Here is a 19,193-nt window from a genome sequence, read left to right as displayed (position 1 = left end):
CACATATCCATGACAGGACAGAGGAAAATGGGACACAGGGAACAGATAGGAGAGACCATGATCATGATGTGCAATCAGCACAGTGTAAGAAAAAGCATTTGTCCTTCAGATTTTGCCTCTCACCCTATTTTGATAACAAATTACTGAAATGTCCTTTTTTCCAGCCCTAAAATCTATCCTTTCAGTGCCTGGCACATCAGCATGCTGACAGCATAATCAGGATTTACAGCAGTTCTGTACAAGGATTCTCCTCTGTGGGTGAAGAAGCTACAAGAAATGTGCAAACTTCATCCTCTTCTAATTACCCCAGAAATCTGCATGTTAACAGGATATCATTAAGATTGCAAAGTAATTAAACTGTGTCAACATCTGCAAGAGGGAGCAAAATTTGCACTCTTGGAATGTGCTTTGACTGCATTTGAGTAGCCCCACCGAGGGACTGCGCTGCTGATGTTCTGCCAGAACTGAAACCACCAGTGTAGAGAAAGTTTTTGTCTTTTCTAACCATGGAAGCACAGAAAAGTGGGGTTGGTGAGGAGTTCCTGACCTCAGTGAGCCTTATCTGCTGCCAGGCAGGGCTGATCTTGTCCCTCCTGGCAGACCACAGCCTAATCTGTCCTTCATGGCCTCAAGTGGTGGAGCCTCCACAAGCTACCCAAGCAATCAGAGACCCCCTCTTGGATCTGGCTTGACTCTCTCCCACTGGAGAAAACAATTTTTAAAATTTATTTTCTTTACCCTCTGGCCCACAGAGCAGTTTATCACTCATATAGTATTATCCACATGCCATTATAAGCTATTATTGCATCCCTCTGCCCCAGCTTTTATTCTGCAGGCCAAGCAATCCCTTTCTCCCCTCAGAAGTGATGTTATCTAGGTCTGGATCGTTCCCACCACTCCTCCATGAATTTCCTCCAACTGTTTTTCCTTGAAGTGCAATGCCCAAACTGGACACTGTGTTCCAGCTGAAATCTTTCCAACACTGGGACATCTTGCATGTTCTGTTTAGTTACCCCAGAAAAACATTGGTATTTTCAAAAAAGAGCTTTACATTAGTGACTATTATGCAGACCATGAGTCACAATAAGTTCCACATAGTTTTTCAAGGAACTACCAAAACTGTCTTATAGTCATAAAGGTGTTTTTCCTGCCTAAGGAATACTTCTCTGCCCTTGGCTCAGTGTCAATCCATCCTGCTTTTATTAGAACATTCCTTCAAGCTGGCAGCATAATTCTGAATGCTACCCTTGTCTCCCAGTGTTTTAGCAGCCCTTCCCATCTTCATGTCAGCTAAAAATTCAACACTCATCACCTGTCCCACTGAGGCCACTAATGACAATAATGGTGAAAAGCAGAACAACCCCTTCAATACACCCTTCTACTGGAATGATGGACCAGTGATACCTGCTATTTGTACAATTCCATCAGTGTTGCACAGGCTGCACAGTGGTTTCACTAAAGACACACTTCCCTGGCTTTTTTATGAACTCATTATAAACATTAATGTCAAAATCATTACTGGAAGTTGAGCTGTTTAAGTCACATTGGCTGTTACTGAACTCCTTGGTCTCCTTCAGGTGCTTATACATAACTTGTTTGCTCCAGTTTTTCCAAGAACAAAACAATTTTCCTGTCATTCCCTTTTATCTCTTTAGAGACATTATGCTTTTTCTTTCCCATTCATTCAGCTCTTGACCTGTCTTGCCTGAGTTTCAGAAGTAATGACAAATGCTTCTGAGATTGCTTTAGCTAATTAAATAATCTAGAATAAAGTTTATCAGGCCCATCTGTTCTGAAAACATTAAATATGTCTGAATACACTCTAACCTGTTCTTGTCCTTTTTTACCGTGTGGTTTTACCCTCTGTCAGAATACCATGAGCATGTTTGAGGATGCAACTCAAATGCATCAGTGACAGCAGTTGTGGACCCTGAGATGAAATTTAATCTAATTTCTTGTCCTCACACCAAGCTGTGAATTCCTTTGAATCATAAAACCCCTCATACCTTCGTTCATTGTCATCAAGATGAGCAAAGAGCACGTTCTTGGAGATGGCCTTGGCCAGAGCAGTCATAGTTTTATAGTCCTTTGGAATAACCTGTAGAGAAAAGAATGAGAGGTAATTACATGCCTGATTGTATTCACTCACAAATCATGGAATCTACAGAAAATTCCACTATTCAAGAAAATGGATGTGATTTGATTTCAGGCACTGAGACAGGATTAGGCTATAATATAAAGCCACTAAGAAAGTAATAAATTACAGTTTTGATAACATGAGGATAAGAAATTTTGTTCTCAAAATGACACTCAGAAAGGCAATATAAGATCAGGGATGACTGGGGAGAAGGATATCCATAAAATCCTGTAATTAGGAGGTATTGCAGCTGTGTAGTCTCCTTTAAAATATCTTGGACTGAGGAAAATGTATTTTATGTTCCTCTTCCTTCCAACCCATATCAAAAGCAGCCTACTTTTAAAACTGCGAAAATAGCAACATTTCTTTAGGAAAAAGGTAAAAATGTGTTGAATACATCATATTTTTCAGTACTGCCTGTGGTATAAGGAACCAAGCTCCTGATAGGCCCACTTGAGTCAAATCCTGTGCCTTGGCTTCATGGCAAACAAGCGGAATTTCCATTTGAGGATGAAGAGGTCTTTATTTTTTAACTGGAGAGATGTCAAAAGTCCTGTTGTGCATGAATTTGCTTAAAATAAAAGTTGAAATTCAGGACTATTTCCACTTTGGAAAGCTAAGCTTTCCATTTTGGCAACCATTTAGGTAAGATATCCGTAGATAATGTATCTATTTGCCAAGTATCTTCTCCTATCAGTCAGAGACTCCAAGAGTAGGAGAGACACAAGAAATTTGTAACAAAATTATGGCCTGTCAAAGATATCCATTGTCTTTGATAATGTGATTTTCCTTAACAGTTTAATTATAACAAGCCAGAATCAAGCATAGCAAAAGTTTTAAGTGTTAAATAAACATTACTGCAATCTGAAAATCAAAATCTGTTTATCAGTCTCGATTACTGCACAGCAAAGGTCGCATAAGGGGCATTTAGCTCTCACATTTTCTTAAAAAATTAGTGTATCTGTCTGCTGCAAGTTACTACCTGTGTGTAGGTACTTCCCTTCCCTCATCCTGGAAAGGCAAGCAACTACCCATCCAACCCAAAGAAGGATGCCTCAAAGGGTAAAACTGATGTAGAACCAGTTCTCACAAAGAATTATCAAGATTTATTTCACAGGGAAACACTGCACTGTGAAGATCTAAAGTTAAACTGGCTTCAGACCTCTCTTGTATTGACTGCTGCAGAAATCAGATTACTCCAATCAAGTCTAGAGAAGTATACATGCACAAACTGCATGTTTGTATCAGAGTGAAATCTGATCTAATTATCTAAAAGTCTAAATTTCTCAATGTTAAATTCAGCCAGTATCTTATTCTTGGTTTTCACCCTATCAGAGGAACACTGGATTGAATTGCAGGCCTGAACCCTTGCTCTATTAAGAATACACCAGCTCAGCTTACTGCTGATGAGCCAAAAGGGTAAATAATCAGATCACTAAGACACTCAACTCCAGCCTTTCTGTCTGATTATGAAATAGCACTGAGTAGCCTTCCTCAGTGTAAATTTGCAGCAGTGAAAGCCACAAGGCTTTGTGGGTTTGTTGGGGCAGGGACACAGAAAACACAGGAGAGGCTCTCTAGGTGTGACCAGGCATCTGACCAAAGTCAAATGCTGCTAAGAATCACTTGGCCAATTCTTACATCTCTCTTCCAAATAATCACTGGATGTTCTTTTCAAGCTGATCACCCTCTTTAGAGCAAGATTCCTGTTCTGTTAGTTGTTAACTGTGTTGTCAGATGTGTTGACAAATATTGCCTTCTCTGGTTCAAGGATGAACTAACCCTCCACAGAGATCTTCCCCGGAATGAAGCCATGCCATGTGCTTGCTCAAATCACAGAGCTAAATCTCTTTTGATTTTCTCTCCAGGGACATAACTCATTTCATTGCCTCTAGCACTACTCATGCTATAGCTCACCCCTTCAAGGGATCCTCCAAACTGGCTTATAACCCAGATGTGCTTCCATCCAACACCTGAATTCAAGCCAGCAGCTCCTCCTGACTACTATCTAAAATGCCATCTGTTTGCAATAGGCTAACACAACCTTTGCCTTGCTTTTTACTCTTTTAAATTTGTTCCATAATTTGTCCTTTCAGTGTCTCCTTTTATTTCTGTGTTCTCGAAATCACATCCATGGGTTTCACCATGGGTTTCACCATGGGCTTCACCATGGGATTCATTTGCTTATGGCAGAAGACAAAGCACTGACACAAATCCTCCCAGTGCTAGTTCTGTATTCCTTCCAGCATCTGTAGCTGTACAAAAAACTATCCCCTAAATTATTATTATTTAAGATCAGTCAGTTCCTAGGAAATCAAAATCATAACAGGACTAGTCAAAGAACACACAGAATATGATCTGTATTGCTGCTTCTGGTTCTTGCCTACTCATGCTACTGTCAGGGCTCACTGACATCACTGTTGAGAAATGAAGAAAACAAAGTTTACTTCAGGTTTCATTATAAACATAAAAGAATTGCTCAGGGGGGTGGGAAGGGATGTTTCCTTTGATTTCCAGAAGAGTCAGATGGAACCCATAAGAAGCAGAAACAAATGGGATCTCTTCATGGAAGTTTTTGAGGGGGATATTGCAAAATGCACAGAAAAAAAGTGTTTTAAAGTGGCTTCTGAAGTATCACACAAGTTTTTAACAGTGCAGGGCATTCATTAACAGCTTGACCACAGTGCTGTTAAAATTTGCAAATTACACTTGCAAACATTATTTAACTGCCACAAGAATACTCTTACACACTTGTTTTTAGGATTAATGGCTCTCCCAATTCTTTTTTTCTTGGGACAGAAATCCCCAGAGCAGCCAGTGAACTTGTATCATAAGCAGATGACAAAAGCACATCTGACTGCAAAGGCAAAAAGCATTCTGCCAAAAAACAGTGACTGACAAAATGCATTCCCATAAAGAAAAAGCTCTTTGAGTTAAAGCTACTCCAGGCGTGCACAAAAGCACATTAGTAGCATCTGTCAACCTTATGAAATACATTTTCAGCCTGGCTCCCTAAACAAACATGACATATGCTATTGTAATGTCCCTCTTTCAATAATCTTTGAAAGCTTTAGCCAGTGTCAAAAAAAATGCAGAGTTATTAAGAGATATCAAAGATATAACATAGCTAGATATTTTTGTGAATAAAGGCAGTTGAAAAGAGGGAAGCCCAAAACAGAGCTCCTAGTGAAGAAATTATCTAATTTGGGATTGGCATTTCTACAAAGACAATGGTCACACAAAATCACCCAAGTATGGTCAAGAGACTTCCAAAATTCAGTTAAGTGGTACCTAATCAACAGGGGAAATACATGCCTGAGTGGTCTAGGAAACCTAAATGACTTAGATTAAAGAAAACTTGAGGCAGATCTGACTTTTGGAAACCAAAAATAAAACAAACAGGAAATGCAGCAATAGAAAAGCTGTCTTGAATTATGAGATTTTCTGATCAAACTCAGAAGATGCTGAAGCCAGTGGCTATCAAGAAAATGGCTGTGAATTACTGACCCTGTCAGATGAGCAGCACATCTTAAAAAAGAAGGAACAGTGAATGCTGAAATCTCATTAAAGGGGAAAATCCCCAGTCAAGGAGACACAAAAGACCTTGAGTGTGAAGACGGTCAGGCTCTGCTTATGCCAGCATGAGGACACCATCCGCCAGGCTGGCCCAGGAGTCCAAATTAGGGACAAAACATGAGCCACTCCATTGCCTTGCACATCTGGGAGGCAGAGGGAGGGTCCAGGGTACCTTTCTGACATAGGACACAGCATCCTCCTCCGTGTACACCTCTGCACTGACCCCACCGCGCCGGCGCCGCGCCTTCACCACCGGGTTGGGCGGCGGCGGGGAAATCTCATCGTCGTGGGAATCCGACTGGGAGCTGGACTTCTGCCGGGCCAGGATCTGCTTGCATTCCTCCTGCAAGGCAAAAAGAGACAATGAAGCATCTCTTAGCCATGGGTATGGTCAATTTGACCTTCTTTTATGGCTATCAGCAGCCCATTCGCGTCTGTGTTAGGGTGACGGTCAGTTTGTACTGCTGAACGAAAATTGCAGATTTAATGAGAATGGCATTAACCACAATGTGTGTACAGGCATTTCACCTGTTCTACTCTTTCTCACACATCATGGCAACCAATGTATGTAAACCAATGTATCTATATCTTTGCAGCTACTCCTGGTTGAGAAAGCAAAACTTCCATTGCTTACTCTCCAACATCACAGCGTTATTTTCTCAGTTGGTTTGTACACGTCATTGTCTCTAGTACAAACAATTTGTCAGAAGTCACACATTGATAAATTAGATCAGTTTCTTCATCTTGCTCTGCTTTGCAAGCTTACCATCACCATAAACAACAAAGATGCTCCCTACTCCAGAATTTCTGCCATACAACTGATTTATAATCAATGGGACTCTTTCCAAGCAGATAGGATCCAAGGTAGGCTCCAGAGGACTATGAGAGATGGTGGCTGGCCTAGCACCAGCTGGCCAATAGGGAGGTTATTCTACAAATCTCATGCTTGTGGAACAGAGAATAAAACAGGAAAGGGAATCCCTGAAGAGAGAGTAACAAGAATAGAGAACAGTACAGAAAACCTTCAAGAATGCAGGTCAGAGTTGCAAGACTGTCAATTCATACACTGAATTTGACTTCCAAAGGATAAACACAAACCAGATTACCCATAATTACAGTATTTTCCCAGAGCCCCATGTTCTATCCCTCAGCTTCCTCAGATCCAAGGGAAAGCGAAAAGGCGTAAAATTCCCTTTGCATCATCCACATCTGTCAGTCAGAGGAACAGGGGCTGTGTGCTCAGACCCAGCCCTCCTCCTCAGCCCTGGCACTGCTCAGCCACAGCACAGTCACTGCCCCTGCTGCTCCCCCAGAGCCTTGGGGCTGGCTCATCCCAATCTCCACTAAAGGCAGGGGAGAACTGGAGATGGGGTGGGCCATAAATTCTGTTCCCTGGTACAGCAAACCAGAGGGCATGAGCACTGCACTGTGAGGAGGCAAGCTGGCTGCTGCAGCAGTAGTTTCATGCGCTGCCACCTCCTCTGTGTAGGCTAACCCCAGAGCCTGGTAGCCCCAGAGCCATGCTGAGGGATGTGCATGCAGCCATCACCCCATGACTCCCTCAACAACCCCAGGATTTTTCAGACAACTCAGCTCAGCAGCACTGCAGGCTACCCAAAAAGAAAACACAGCAATGCTGAGCTCCCTGCACACCCCATAAACCAACATTCCTCCAACAGGGGTGACCTGCCAGGACCTGGCCTCTGTCCTACAGGAAATTTCCAGTGAGATTTTCCACTCAGAGCCAGGATGGGAGTAAGGGGGGGAGGGAGCATCTGGGAGCACCAGCACGAGTGGCAGATCCCCAACATCACCAGCTGGTCCCACTGACAGAGGAAGTGACTGATCCACAGCTCATCAGGTATGGATGGCACCAGGAAAGGGCAGTACAGAAAACTGGCACAGGCTCACAACTTTCGAGCTCGCAAGAAAAAGGGATGATTAATATATGTTTGGCCATTGGTGTTTGCATCAAATTCATCATGCCACCTGTCTTTTCTGGTCTTATTCCAGTCAATTCCTGCACTATCACTGGCACTGCCCTTCTCATTAACCTCTGACACCAGCCTTTGATGCACTATTGCTGCTTGAAATAAATAACTGAGCAGTATTTCCCATGCTGCATGACTCAAAGCAACAAGTCACACATTCTTGTTTAGAAGAAGGCATTACTGAAATATTCAGGGGACAAGATCAGAGATAAAATGTAGAGGGCTGGCTAAAGATCTGACTTTTCAAGACCTTGACCTGCCTCAAAAGTGCCAAGTTCTTTCTGACATCAATTGAGGTTTAAATTTGGCTTTCAACCCCAAAACTCCCAGGCCACAATACAATTGATCTCGGTGCTGTAACCAAAAATCCAGAATTTCAGATGTATTAAATCCTTACTGAAACTTAGTAATTTCACATTCAAATAGCAGGACTAGATATGTTAAAAAATGACTCAATTAGATTTTCCTATAGTGTAAGAACTGCAAGTCCTATTTCAGCATTCTCATCAACTTCTTCCTTACCCCCCTCTGCCTCTAGATTCCTAAACTACAATCAAGCAAAATATTTCAAGTACAAATGTGTGCTATATATTACAATTATATTTAACATCTAGTGTTTAAAAACAAAAGCTATGACTGAAGAATTTCAAATAACATTACTGACTGCCTATCTCTGATAGTGTTAATGGTCTCTGACTATATTAAATGAACAAAACCAAATTCACCTTCTTCATGGGTTTAACTGAAAGGCAGTAAAGACTTTTCTGAAGAATAGCAGCTAAAATTTAACTAAAAGGCAAGTACAACAAGAGGGCAGTGGAGTAACTAATGGTGTGCAGCATTTACACAGTTCTTTTTATCCAGAGCATATTTACTCAGAGAGCAGAGTAGTAGTTTGCCACATTTGAATATAAAATACACTCTTCTCTCTTCAGTACACATTGCATAAAAGCCACTTCCAAGGAATTAATAAATAATATCTCCCCCACCCCAGCACAGATTTATATACAAAAGGAAGCTCAGTGAGATAAAATTAATACTACAAAGCATGCTCTTAAGCTCAAATACTTTTAGAAGCCAAGAAGATTTGAAAGGATTATAAAAGTGAGTTACTGTGTGATTCATTTTAAAAGGAAGTCTCTTCACTACAAACTCCTTCTATACAAACAGCAGGCACTGGACTGGCTGGTTTTCCATAGCTGCAGGCTGGGAAGGATCCCCATTCCTGAACTACAGCCTGCCTTTTGCAAATAAAGCCTTTGCTCTGTCCTGGGCTGAGCTTTCAGAGAGATGTCTTCCACATATCCTGGGCTAAAGCTGCACAAATGCAGCCAATGCTTGGAAGCAGAAATGAACTGTCTCAAGAGGAGTTCTTCAAACACCGATCCTCAGATGCAGCTTGATGTGAATCCTTGTGCAGAACTCAGCTTCAAGTAAACACCTCATCATCTTCTGTTGTCATGACAACAAGTGATATCTCTCTCCCCCTCTCTCTCTTTGGATGGCACTGATAATTCATAATCATATTGCCCAATTGTGTCCACCTCCAAATGAGAAAACACATGGAAGGCACAACAGCAAGGCAGTGGAACTGCCTTTGATCATTGCCTCAAATTGAAAGAACCAATAAATACAATTGCAGTAACCAATTTATCTTTTGCATGTCCACTTTCAGCTACAACCACAGGAATTTAGCATATTGTCCTCAGCATCACCCCCAGATAATTCTTCCATGAACTTTTAGTGAGTTTAAGCATTGCAAGTGAAGCAGCCACAATGCTGAGACAGTTTTTAGGTTTACCCTTCCTTTCAGACCACTGCTCAAGAGCACACACACTTCCTGACCCAGAAGCTTTCTTCTCTGTCAACTGGAGCATTTCTGAACAGAAATTCCCTTCCTCTCCCAGTCTCTCCTTTCAGGCTTTGTCACTACCTGAAAACTCAGATGAGCTGAAGGAAGGAAAGCACCTAAGGGGGCTCCAAATCACTGTGCAGCCTCACAACAGCATCCCAAAAAGACTTTCCAAAGCAAGTCAGACATTTGATATCAAAGCTCAGCATCAAACCTCTGCTCTGCTTCCTACAATGTATACATTGCATTCAAAAACCACATCACCGAGCACATGCTAAATGTTTGGGGGTTTTTTCCCCCCTCAAGCACATTCATAAACTTTTCTGCCTGACAGACCTGGATAATTCACAGAAAATGTGCAGGAAGGTTCATGCACAGGTAACTAATCTCTCTTTGCACTGGAATTGACCCAGAGGAGATGCTTTCAGTCCAGGAAGGTTTCTAACACCCCTCACCACTCCTTGGGGCTGATGATTTACAGCAACCAATAAAGGCCAAAGGCAAAGCACTTCATTTTGCTGAAGCATGGGACTGACTAATGCCATCTCTAAAAGCAGGAAAAATCTGGGAGATCTTAATGTTCCTTCCAGTCTTATCTTTGCCAGGACAGACAATCTTTGTGATCAATTCAGCCTTGTTATTCACACAACCCTAATTATTGTTCCACTGCCTTCCCCCTGCTCCATTTTACTTTTCTTCTGCAGCAATTCTAAGAAATATCTTTAAATGCACTCCCCACCATCCTGCCAAGGTATTTACCCCCTCCATAGTTATCCCCCACTTTGATTACTATTCCTGCATCCTCCATGGCCTCTCTGCATTTCTGCCCATTCCCAATTTCCAATCTAGGCAAAAATCTCCTGCCAGAAATCCACCTGCTCTGGTGACACTGCAGCTGCATGGCTGGCCTTCCTCAGACCCTTTACTGCCATTGTTTTACCTCCTGCAGCTTGTTCACACTTCTTGTCTTCCCCCCACCAGTGTCTTCAGCATCCCAACCCATCACCACCTCTTCCCTACTTTCTTTGCCTCACAGCAAAGGGAGAGGTTATGTTACAAAACACAGACCCTATTTTTGATACTTAAAAGCTTATATAATCAAAGAGAATCATAGCCAACACTTCTGATTCTTAAAATCCAGCCAAACAACAATGTATGCATGCATAGCTTGTGTAAGAAGAGACAAGCCCACATAAAAGTGGATTAAGTAACCTGATGAATGTAAAACAGGGCAGCTTGAGATGTGAAACAAAGATGTCTTCCAGGCAGAATTCCCTCCGTGTTCCATCACTGCACTCTGGTTTTGTCAGGTTTTGGCTTTTAGACTGGGAAAGCCACTCACACTTCTGGACACACAAAGTAAACAGGGAGCTCAGCTCTAATATGCTCCACACAAGCTCATAGGAGCATGGGTTTGCTTATAACTAATTTTATTTCTTAGGGAAAAAGCTTTTTTTTTTCTCTTTCTACTCTTATTCCCTTCATCCTCCACCCTTCCCTTCATGTAGGAAATTTGCCTTGGGAAGGCTTTAAAAATTTACCTTGTTTTCCTTTACCTCTTCCAAGAAAACTGTCACCTCTCACAGCACTGCCTGGGGCTGGCTCTGGCAATCCCAGAGGTCCCACCTGAGCTGCTTTTCCTCCAGCTCTTCCCAGTGCTGATCTCAGGGGAGAGGCAGGACAGAGGCAGCCCCAGCCTGCTCAGTCACACAGCCAGGGCTCCTGCTGCTCCCACTGCTGTGCTTCTATCAGCACCTCAGGTATGTTCTTGCATGCTTTACCAACATTTCTGACCACCACGGACATACCACCCAACTGCTTGGCAAGCTTTGAACAATATTATTACTAGGCTTTATAAAACTGCTTCGTTAATGCATTTTTTCTATAGCTTTTTCTCTGTGTGATTTTGCTTCAAATCTGTAACCTCTCTCCAGCTTATCTGAAAGCAGTGAGTTACACTTTGCATAATATTAACCCGTAATTTTAAGAACTAATTTCATCAGAATTAATTTAATTTTAGACAGGTTCTGGTGGAAATTACTGATTGAAGGACTCTTTTTTGTGATAAAATACAAATACTGGGAGAAAATACTGTCGCAGAAGAAGAGCCTGGTGCTGAAACTTTGATGCTCGAGTACCTTTGGTTCTGAAACTCCCTGTGGTAAGTAAATAAAGAGTATTTTGCTAACAGAAATAAATATCAATATAAAATTTTTGCATTTTGGTTTCTCCCCCAGGGCCGGGTCCCGGCACGCCCGGGTGCAGTTGCGCCCGGTGCCGCCAGGGGGCGCCGCGCGGGCAGCGCTGTTGACCCGCGGGGTTCGAGCTCCAAATTTGGATTTTCACAATTTTGCCCAAAAATTCCCTTTCCGACGGCACCGTGAGGATGCGACACCAGCCTGCATCCCAAACTACACTGCCGAGCCGCTGGCGGTGATTTATTAAGTAAAATAATGTTTCCTGCTTGTGCTGAGGGCGACGGAAGGGGCCTGGAGAGGGCTCAGCTCCAGAAGGTACCAGCAAAGCCCAGCTCAGCCAGCACAGCCCTGCTCTAAAATACCCCACACTAAAATGGCTTCAGCAAAGCCATTTTAAACACACCCTGCGGTTTCCTGCTGCTTCCTCTTCCTTTGTGCCATTTTCTTCATTAGTTCTATTCTTCATTTGAATTCTTTGCTGTGGAACAGCTGAGCTTAGCCTGGCAAGACAACTCCACCTTTGATCACATAATCGTGGCACTAAACAGCCTGACACTATGAAATTTTTGCAGTCTCAGTATGGCTAAAAATACAAAGCATTGCCTGTAATTTTTCAGTAATTGACTTTTTCACATGAAGTAAGCACCAGAGATAAAATAATGGGTTCCCTGTTTTTTTCTGCTATGCCTCCTTTAGTCCTCAAGTAAACAGGACTAAATTACAGCTGTTAAAATAATGCCACAGTTTCTTAGCTAACATCTATTCCCTCACTCCAAAAAAAAAACAATTACAATCCCTAAGGGAAAGACTTTCCTCACTCCATCCAACAAGATCTATGCAGTCAGAGGGAAATGTAAAATAAATTCTTCAAAGGAAATATCACAGGTTTTAAAATCTAAAGTCTCTAAACTGTTTTCAACTATTTTCTGTGCTCAAGGGCATGTTGTAGATTTTTACAAAGTAACTGTTAATGTGATCAGAGTAGATGTCATCTTAAAGTCCATAGGCCACAGCATATAAAAGTGACTTGCAAATTTCAGAATATAGAAATACAGGCTGATTCCCAGCAATTACTGGCAACTTAAGCAGCTCCTGCCAGTATTAAATGAACAGAAAAATGTGTATTAAAGTTTTTCCACAATTATTTTCAGAGTAATGGTTTTTGACATTGTACTTGATAGAAATAAGCTGCAGTTAGAAAGGCTTTGGGGGGGAGTGTTCTTTGTAACACTTGCACTCCTTCAGAATCAAACATCAAACCTCAGTCTCCAGTACTTTATTCAGAAGTATTTATTCATGCTCTCCCTTTACAGCCCTCTCAGGCCATGTTCATGCTGTGAATAAAGAGTGGCCCAGCCTCAGAGCTGAGCCCACATCCCCTGAGCATTACCTCACTGCTGGCTCTGCTCTCAGCTGCTCCAAACACCAAAACTCCTGCCAGAACAAACCTGCCCCTGGTGTGTGACACCTGAGAGTGACACCTGGGGCCAGTGGGTGTGCTGGGGTCAGGGGTTGGTCCCTGATCCATTCTCATTTAGCAGCAGGCTGAGGGCAGGGGACACAACTCTGATGTCATCAGAGGGTGAGAAGCATTTATGATCTCCTCTGATCCTGTATATCATAATAAATCTTACTTTTATGAGTTGGTTCTATGAGATGGAGTTAAGAATTAGCAAAATTAAATACACTCTTCTATTTTTTTATTCACTTCTGTGGTAGCTCCAGTACATGGATGTGGATCAAGCTCTATTTGTTTTTACCAAGCTCATTTTTTAACCACTTGAAAAATATCCTACACTTCATCTCTAAACTTCCCACATGTGTTTTTGACAGATAAACTGTTCTTCTTCAGTGGAATGTGTTGTTTATCTGAATGAGTTTGGAAAATAACCCCACAATACCACAGTTAGGTGGAAAAATGCATGACTTTGTTTAGAAAATCATTATTAAACCCAAATATTTTCACTCCTCCTCCCTCCACAGGACCAAATTAAAGAAGCTAATAGCAAATGTGCCACGTCAGTATTGCACATTTACAAAAATCTAATGAACAATTGCTAAATTCTCAATTCCATTAGGATTCTTCAAATTACCTGTATATGACAAGTGTATAAAAATCGGATAAAACTTATTGAAAGATTTCTCTATCTTTAGAAGTCTTCCTTTCAACTGTTCTCACACAACCAACTAAGTCAAAATATTATTCCACAGCAGAAAATCCTTCTCTGTGCAATTTATCCCAAGGAAGTCCCCAGAGATGTTTGGGCAACGAGGGAGTCAAACTGCTGTAGGAACAAGAATTACAGTGCTGAAAAGCTCCAGAAGGAGCCTAAAGCCTCCAGGCTCAGCAGGCTCAGCCCCCAGGCTGCTCTAGAGAGGCAGTGCCAAGATTGTGTCCTCCCACAGCAAGCACAATATTCCCTGCAGTTGATGCCTTGATGTTTCTAAATCATCTTCCATTTTGAGACAAGTGATATCCATCAGCTCCTGTGCTGGCATCCTGATTGATGTCCTACAGAATCCTGGCATCTGCTGTTCTTTGGGAAATAATGGGAGATCACATGAAAGAAGGTGTCATTTCTCAAGGGTAGGAGCTGCCCTCCTGTCTCAGGTGTGTGTGCTGTGTTAACACCAACACATGATGATGACCAAACTCCCCCAGTACAACTCCTCAAGAAATCTCTCCAGCAATGGAGCATATTCCATAATACCACAGCATATTTTAATGGGTTTTTTTTCAAGAATGGTGTTTATCCTTCTTTTCAAGAAGCCCAAAATTCCACATGTTATGACTGATAATAATTTGCAACACAGTAATGAAATTCAACAATTTTGATTCTCTCAAAATGGGTCTTGGCTGTCAGAAGTTTAGAACACACAGAATTAAGAGACTGTTTCTTTTTCACAATAATCAAATACAATTACAAACCACTTTGTACTTTGTACCCCTCTCTGATGTCCCAGGCTGCCACCAAAATGCAATGTTTGCATTTTCTTAAAACTACACAAATTTGGCATATACTCACCTATAGAAAAATGAATCTGAAAAGCAGAGAGTGAGATGCATTAAATGTTTTACATCACTGGTGATATATCAGCCTGATGTATTATCCACTCCTGAAGGAGGAAACTACTGAACCTCATCTCTCAAGCCTACAACAACACTTGCTCACACAACGTGCTCTTCCTGCAAAGACACCCCTAGGCTTTAGAGAGAATTTGTCTGGGAATGCTCTAAAAGGTTTCCCCCTCTCCAGACTGCTTTTGAAGACAGTCACAGTAAGTGAGGTCTCTCTCAGTGCATCCCCTGTCAGAGGATCCTGGGACAGGCACTGCAGACAGGAGAGAGCAGTGAAATTCAATAGCAAACTATTCAAGGATTTTGAGAACTTGCTGGTTCCCTGATTTTGGTCAGTTTTAGGGGAAGGGAAAACCCCACCACATGACACTGGAATAAACATCATCTTTTGCACCCACAGGCAGGTTCTTCCAAGAGATGAAAGTTCAGGGTACCATGCCTCACAACCAATATGGGTCACTTTTAACAAATGCAGTTTGCTGAGATATTATAATCTTGGTGTTATGCACAAAAAATTCTAAGCTATATCTAATATTATAGTAGATATCCACAAATGAAGGCTTGGGGCTTTTTTCTCTTAACAGTTTACATTTTCACAGTTGTGTGGTCATTTAAAAAAAGAAAAAAAAAAAGTACCAAAACATTTGAAATCTTTAAACAATCTTTTTCATTTTATAAATGGAAAATGTAAAGGCACCTGAAAATCACTGACCTTTTCTAATTTTTCAAAGTGTTCTCTGAGGAACTTCATGGGTCGGTCTGGCTTTGCTATACAGAGGTTTACAATGCATTCTTTTAGAATCTGTTGGATGTTGTGTTTCTGAACATAGAGTTCACATCCCTTCAGGCTCTCATCTTCTTCCACATTGCAGGAAGCAGCAGCAGCCATCTTCAGGCTTGTAAACAGAAAACACGACCTAGGTAAGAAAATGGTGCAAGGAAGAGATGAGAGACAGATCTTAAATCCTTTGTCAGAGACATCTGAAGAGCAAAGACATTTTAATATTGCCTGTTGCCTACTGAGGACCTATTCAATCTGAACGTTTTAATGTTCTGGGGTTGTATGTGGAAATGCTGAACTGTGTCATCTCTGTATCATCAACATCCCACCAAGTACACAAAGAGAATTTAAACTCCTAGATTGTGATCAATCTTTGAAAAAACCACACAAACCGGTGAAATTAGCCTACAAGGCAAGGAGTTTCAAAAGCACTATTAAATGACGGCATAATGCCTTGCTTTGCTGTCCCCGTGGGGACTCGCTCCTGTCACTGGAAGCCCAGCTTCTTGCTACAGAGATTTTCAGGCAATTTTAGCATCCCTCCCTTTCCAACCAGCGACCCTTGGCTACCTCGGGGAAGCAGGGGGGGAGCGGGCAGAGCCCCCCCGAAGAGAAGTGAGTTCCCCGAAGGGAACTTGGATGACCTGGGGGGAGAAGAGCCCCAAACCCTCTTTATTTCCCCCAGTGGGGTTATGACCGCTCCGTTACGAGCCCAGAACGCCGGGGCAGCTTTACCCCCGGGTCTGTGGGTGCGGTGGGCAGCCGGGGATGTGCGGGGTAGTGCGGGCTGTGCGGGCTGTGCGGGGCAGTGCGGGCTGTGCGGGGCAGTGCAGGGCAGTGCGGGCTGTGCGGGGCAGTGCAGGGCAGTGCGGGGCAGTGCGGGCTGTGCGGGCTGTGCGGGGCAGTGCAGGGCAGTGCGGGGCAGTGCGGGCTGTGCGGGCTGTGCAGGGCAGTGCAGGGCAGTGCGGGGCAGTGCGGGGCAGTGCGGGCTGTGCGGGGCAGTGAGGGGCAGTGCGGGGCAGTGCGGGGCAGTGCGGGCTGTGCGGGGCAGTGCGGGCTGTGCGGGGCAGTGCGGGGCAGTGCAGGGCAGTGCAGGGCAGTGCGGGCTGTACGGGGCAGTGCGGGCTGTGCGGGGCAGTGCAGGGCAGTGCGGGCTGTGCGGGGCAGTGCAGGGCAGTGCGGGGCAGTGCGGGCTGTGCGGGCTGTGCAGGGCAGTGCAGGGTTGTGCGGGGCAGTGCGGGCAGTGCGGGGCAGTGCGGGCTGTGCGGGGCAGTGCGGGCTGTGCAGGGCAGTGCAGGGTTGTGCAGGGCAGTGCGGGGCAGTGCGGGGGAAGTGCCCCGGGCCCGGCCGGGCGGCACCACGGCAGCGCATCCCCCGGGCCCGGCCGGGCGGATCTGCGGCCGCTGTCCCTGTCCGTGTCCGTGTCCGTGTCCCTGCCCGTGTCCGTGTCCGTGTCCGTGTCCCCGTCCCCGTCCCTGTCGCTGCCCAGCCGCACGGCTCCGCGCCGGGCCGGGCCCGGTAAATACCTGGTGGCCGGAGCCGGCTGAGCAGCGGCGCCTCCGGTGTCCTGGCCGGCGCTGGAGGCGGGGGCAGCGGCTCCCCTGCCGGTATCCGCACTGCAGCCGCCGCCGCCTCCGCTGCTGCCCGCCCGCCCGGGGCCGCGGGGCGCCGCGGGGACCGTCCTGCCGCTCCCGCACAAAGGCTCCGGCTCCGCCGCCGCCGCTCGCCCGCAGGAAGTGCCGCCGCCGTCACTCCCCGGCGGGCGCGGCCTCCACCGCCGCCTCCGCCGAGAGGCGGCACGGAGCCCTCCCGAACCCGGCGGCACGGAACTCTTCGCTCCAACCGAGCGGCACGGAACCCTCCGCTCCAACCGAGCGGCACGGAGCCCTCCCGAACCGGGCGGTACCGAGCCCTCCGAACCGGGCGGCACGGAGCCCTCCGCTCCGAACCGGGCGGCACGGAGCCCTCCGCTCCGAACCGGGCGGCACCGACCCCGCTGCTTCAAACAGCTCCGCACCGACCCCTCCGCTTCCACCCGCACGGACCCCTCTGCTCCGATCCTCTCCGGGCTGCTCCGACCCCTCCGCTTCGAAGCGCACCGCACGGACCCGCTCTGCACTGCTCTGCACCGCACGGACCCGCTCTGTCCCGCTCTGCACCGCACAGACCCGTTCTGCACCGCACGGACCCGCAGGGTACGGCAGGACCTGGCCCGGCTGCCAGCCCGAGGACAGGCTAAGGAGGACCAGCCTGGCCACCATGGACAATGGCCCGGCCGTTCACAAGGCCTGGCCACGAAAGACAGTCCGGGTGTGTGAAGTGGCCACACCGTGGCCATGAAGGATGGGCATGGCCATGATGGACAGCAGCCTGGCTGTGACACATGGCCCGGCTGGGGCACAGAGGACAAGCTGGCCATGGAACGTGCCCTGACCATCACGAGTGATGAGCTGGCCCTGCAGGACAGGCTGCCGAGACAAGGCAAGGGCACGGCGGCCACAGCGCTGGGAACTGCCAGCCCTACTGAGCACCCACAGCTCGGGAAGGGCTGAGAAGGGCTGGAAAGGGCTGGAAAGGGCTGAGAAGGGCAGCTCACCAGCTCTGCCTGGGGGTATTTAGAGCAAAGCCATCGCAGGCAGCAGCACCTCTGTGCCAGGCTGTGAGGAGTGTGGTCCCAGCTGGCAGTCTGCCATGGGCCAGCACGAACTGTCAGGAATACTCCAGTGCACGCTTGTTCCTTCTGTTGCCAGGAAATTCACATTCATGGTTGCCGTAGAATAAAGGGTGAAACAGGACTGACTCCAAAAGTTCACAGTCGAGCTAGGAGAAGCACAAGAAGGGAATAAACTCTGCTGGTTAACACAGGGATATTTTAAAATATTTTGAATTAGTTCTGTGGTTTATTGCACTTTAGATTCGGTGTGATCACTCAAGAAAAGGACCCTGAGAATGTCTTTAGTTTGGTGTGTGTTCCTTGCAGTGACCAGAGGAGAACACAAAACACGAAGTTGTGTAAAGTACCCGTAAGTACAACATAAACACAAAGTACATACACATTAGCTAATACAAATAAACACAAAAAAAACCATACAACGGTGGTACAGAAACTGATAACTTCCTGCTCGTGCTGTTTGATCCTCCACAGCAGGGACAGCGGGGAGGTGGCACATGTGAGTGTGGCCGGGCACGGAGCCCCCGGCGCTGTCGCCTTCCCGTGCCCCCAGCCCTGGCAGCACCTGCGGGCTGTCCCAGGCTGGCACCGCTCGGTCCCCGGGACCCAGCAGCGGCTCCGTCCGGCCGGTACCGGCCCGGCCCCGGACCCGCCTGCCTTCCCGAGGGCCCGGGCCGCGCCCGCAACGCTGTCAGCCTGCCCTGGCCCTGTCCCCTGTTCTAGCCCTGTCATCCTGTCCCTGTCCCCTCGCTCTGTCCCTGTCCCCTCGCTCTGTCACTGTCCCCCGCTCTGTTTGTTTCTCCCCGGCTCGATCCCTCTCACCGTCTCTGTCCCTCCACCCCGCTCTATCCTTGTCCCCCTCTCTGTCTTCGTCCCTGTCCTGCTCTCTGTCCCTGTCCCTATCCCTG

General features: G+C 45.9%; 1 protein-coding gene across 1 annotated transcript in view; it reads right to left on the bottom strand.

Annotated features, from left to right (window-relative positions):
• PRKAR1B (protein kinase cAMP-dependent type I regulatory subunit beta) overlaps positions 1 to 17,245 on the bottom strand; it is a 92,928-nt gene extending 75,683 nt beyond the window's left edge. Inside the window, exons 1-4 of the mRNA XM_036392235.2 lie at positions 17,141 to 17,245; positions 15,546 to 15,750; positions 5,886 to 6,056; positions 2,007 to 2,098 (exon numbers count right to left, since the gene is read on the bottom strand). Of these exons, the coding sequence (XP_036248128.1) occupies positions 2,007 to 2,098; positions 5,886 to 6,056; positions 15,546 to 15,722 (440 nt within the window). The 5' untranslated portion in view covers positions 15,723 to 15,750; positions 17,141 to 17,245. The remainder of the gene's footprint in view (positions 1 to 2,006; positions 2,099 to 5,885; positions 6,057 to 15,545; positions 15,751 to 17,140) is intronic.
• Positions 17,246 to 19,193: the final 1,948 nt, after the last annotated feature.

This window comes from Molothrus ater, chromosome 16 (genome assembly GCF_012460135.2).
Source record: "Molothrus ater isolate BHLD 08-10-18 breed brown headed cowbird chromosome 16, BPBGC_Mater_1.1, whole genome shotgun sequence".
In the NCBI taxonomy this organism is placed as follows: Eukaryota; Metazoa; Chordata; class Aves; order Passeriformes; family Icteridae; genus Molothrus; species Molothrus ater.
This window is presented reverse-complemented; position numbering and strand designations above follow the sequence as displayed.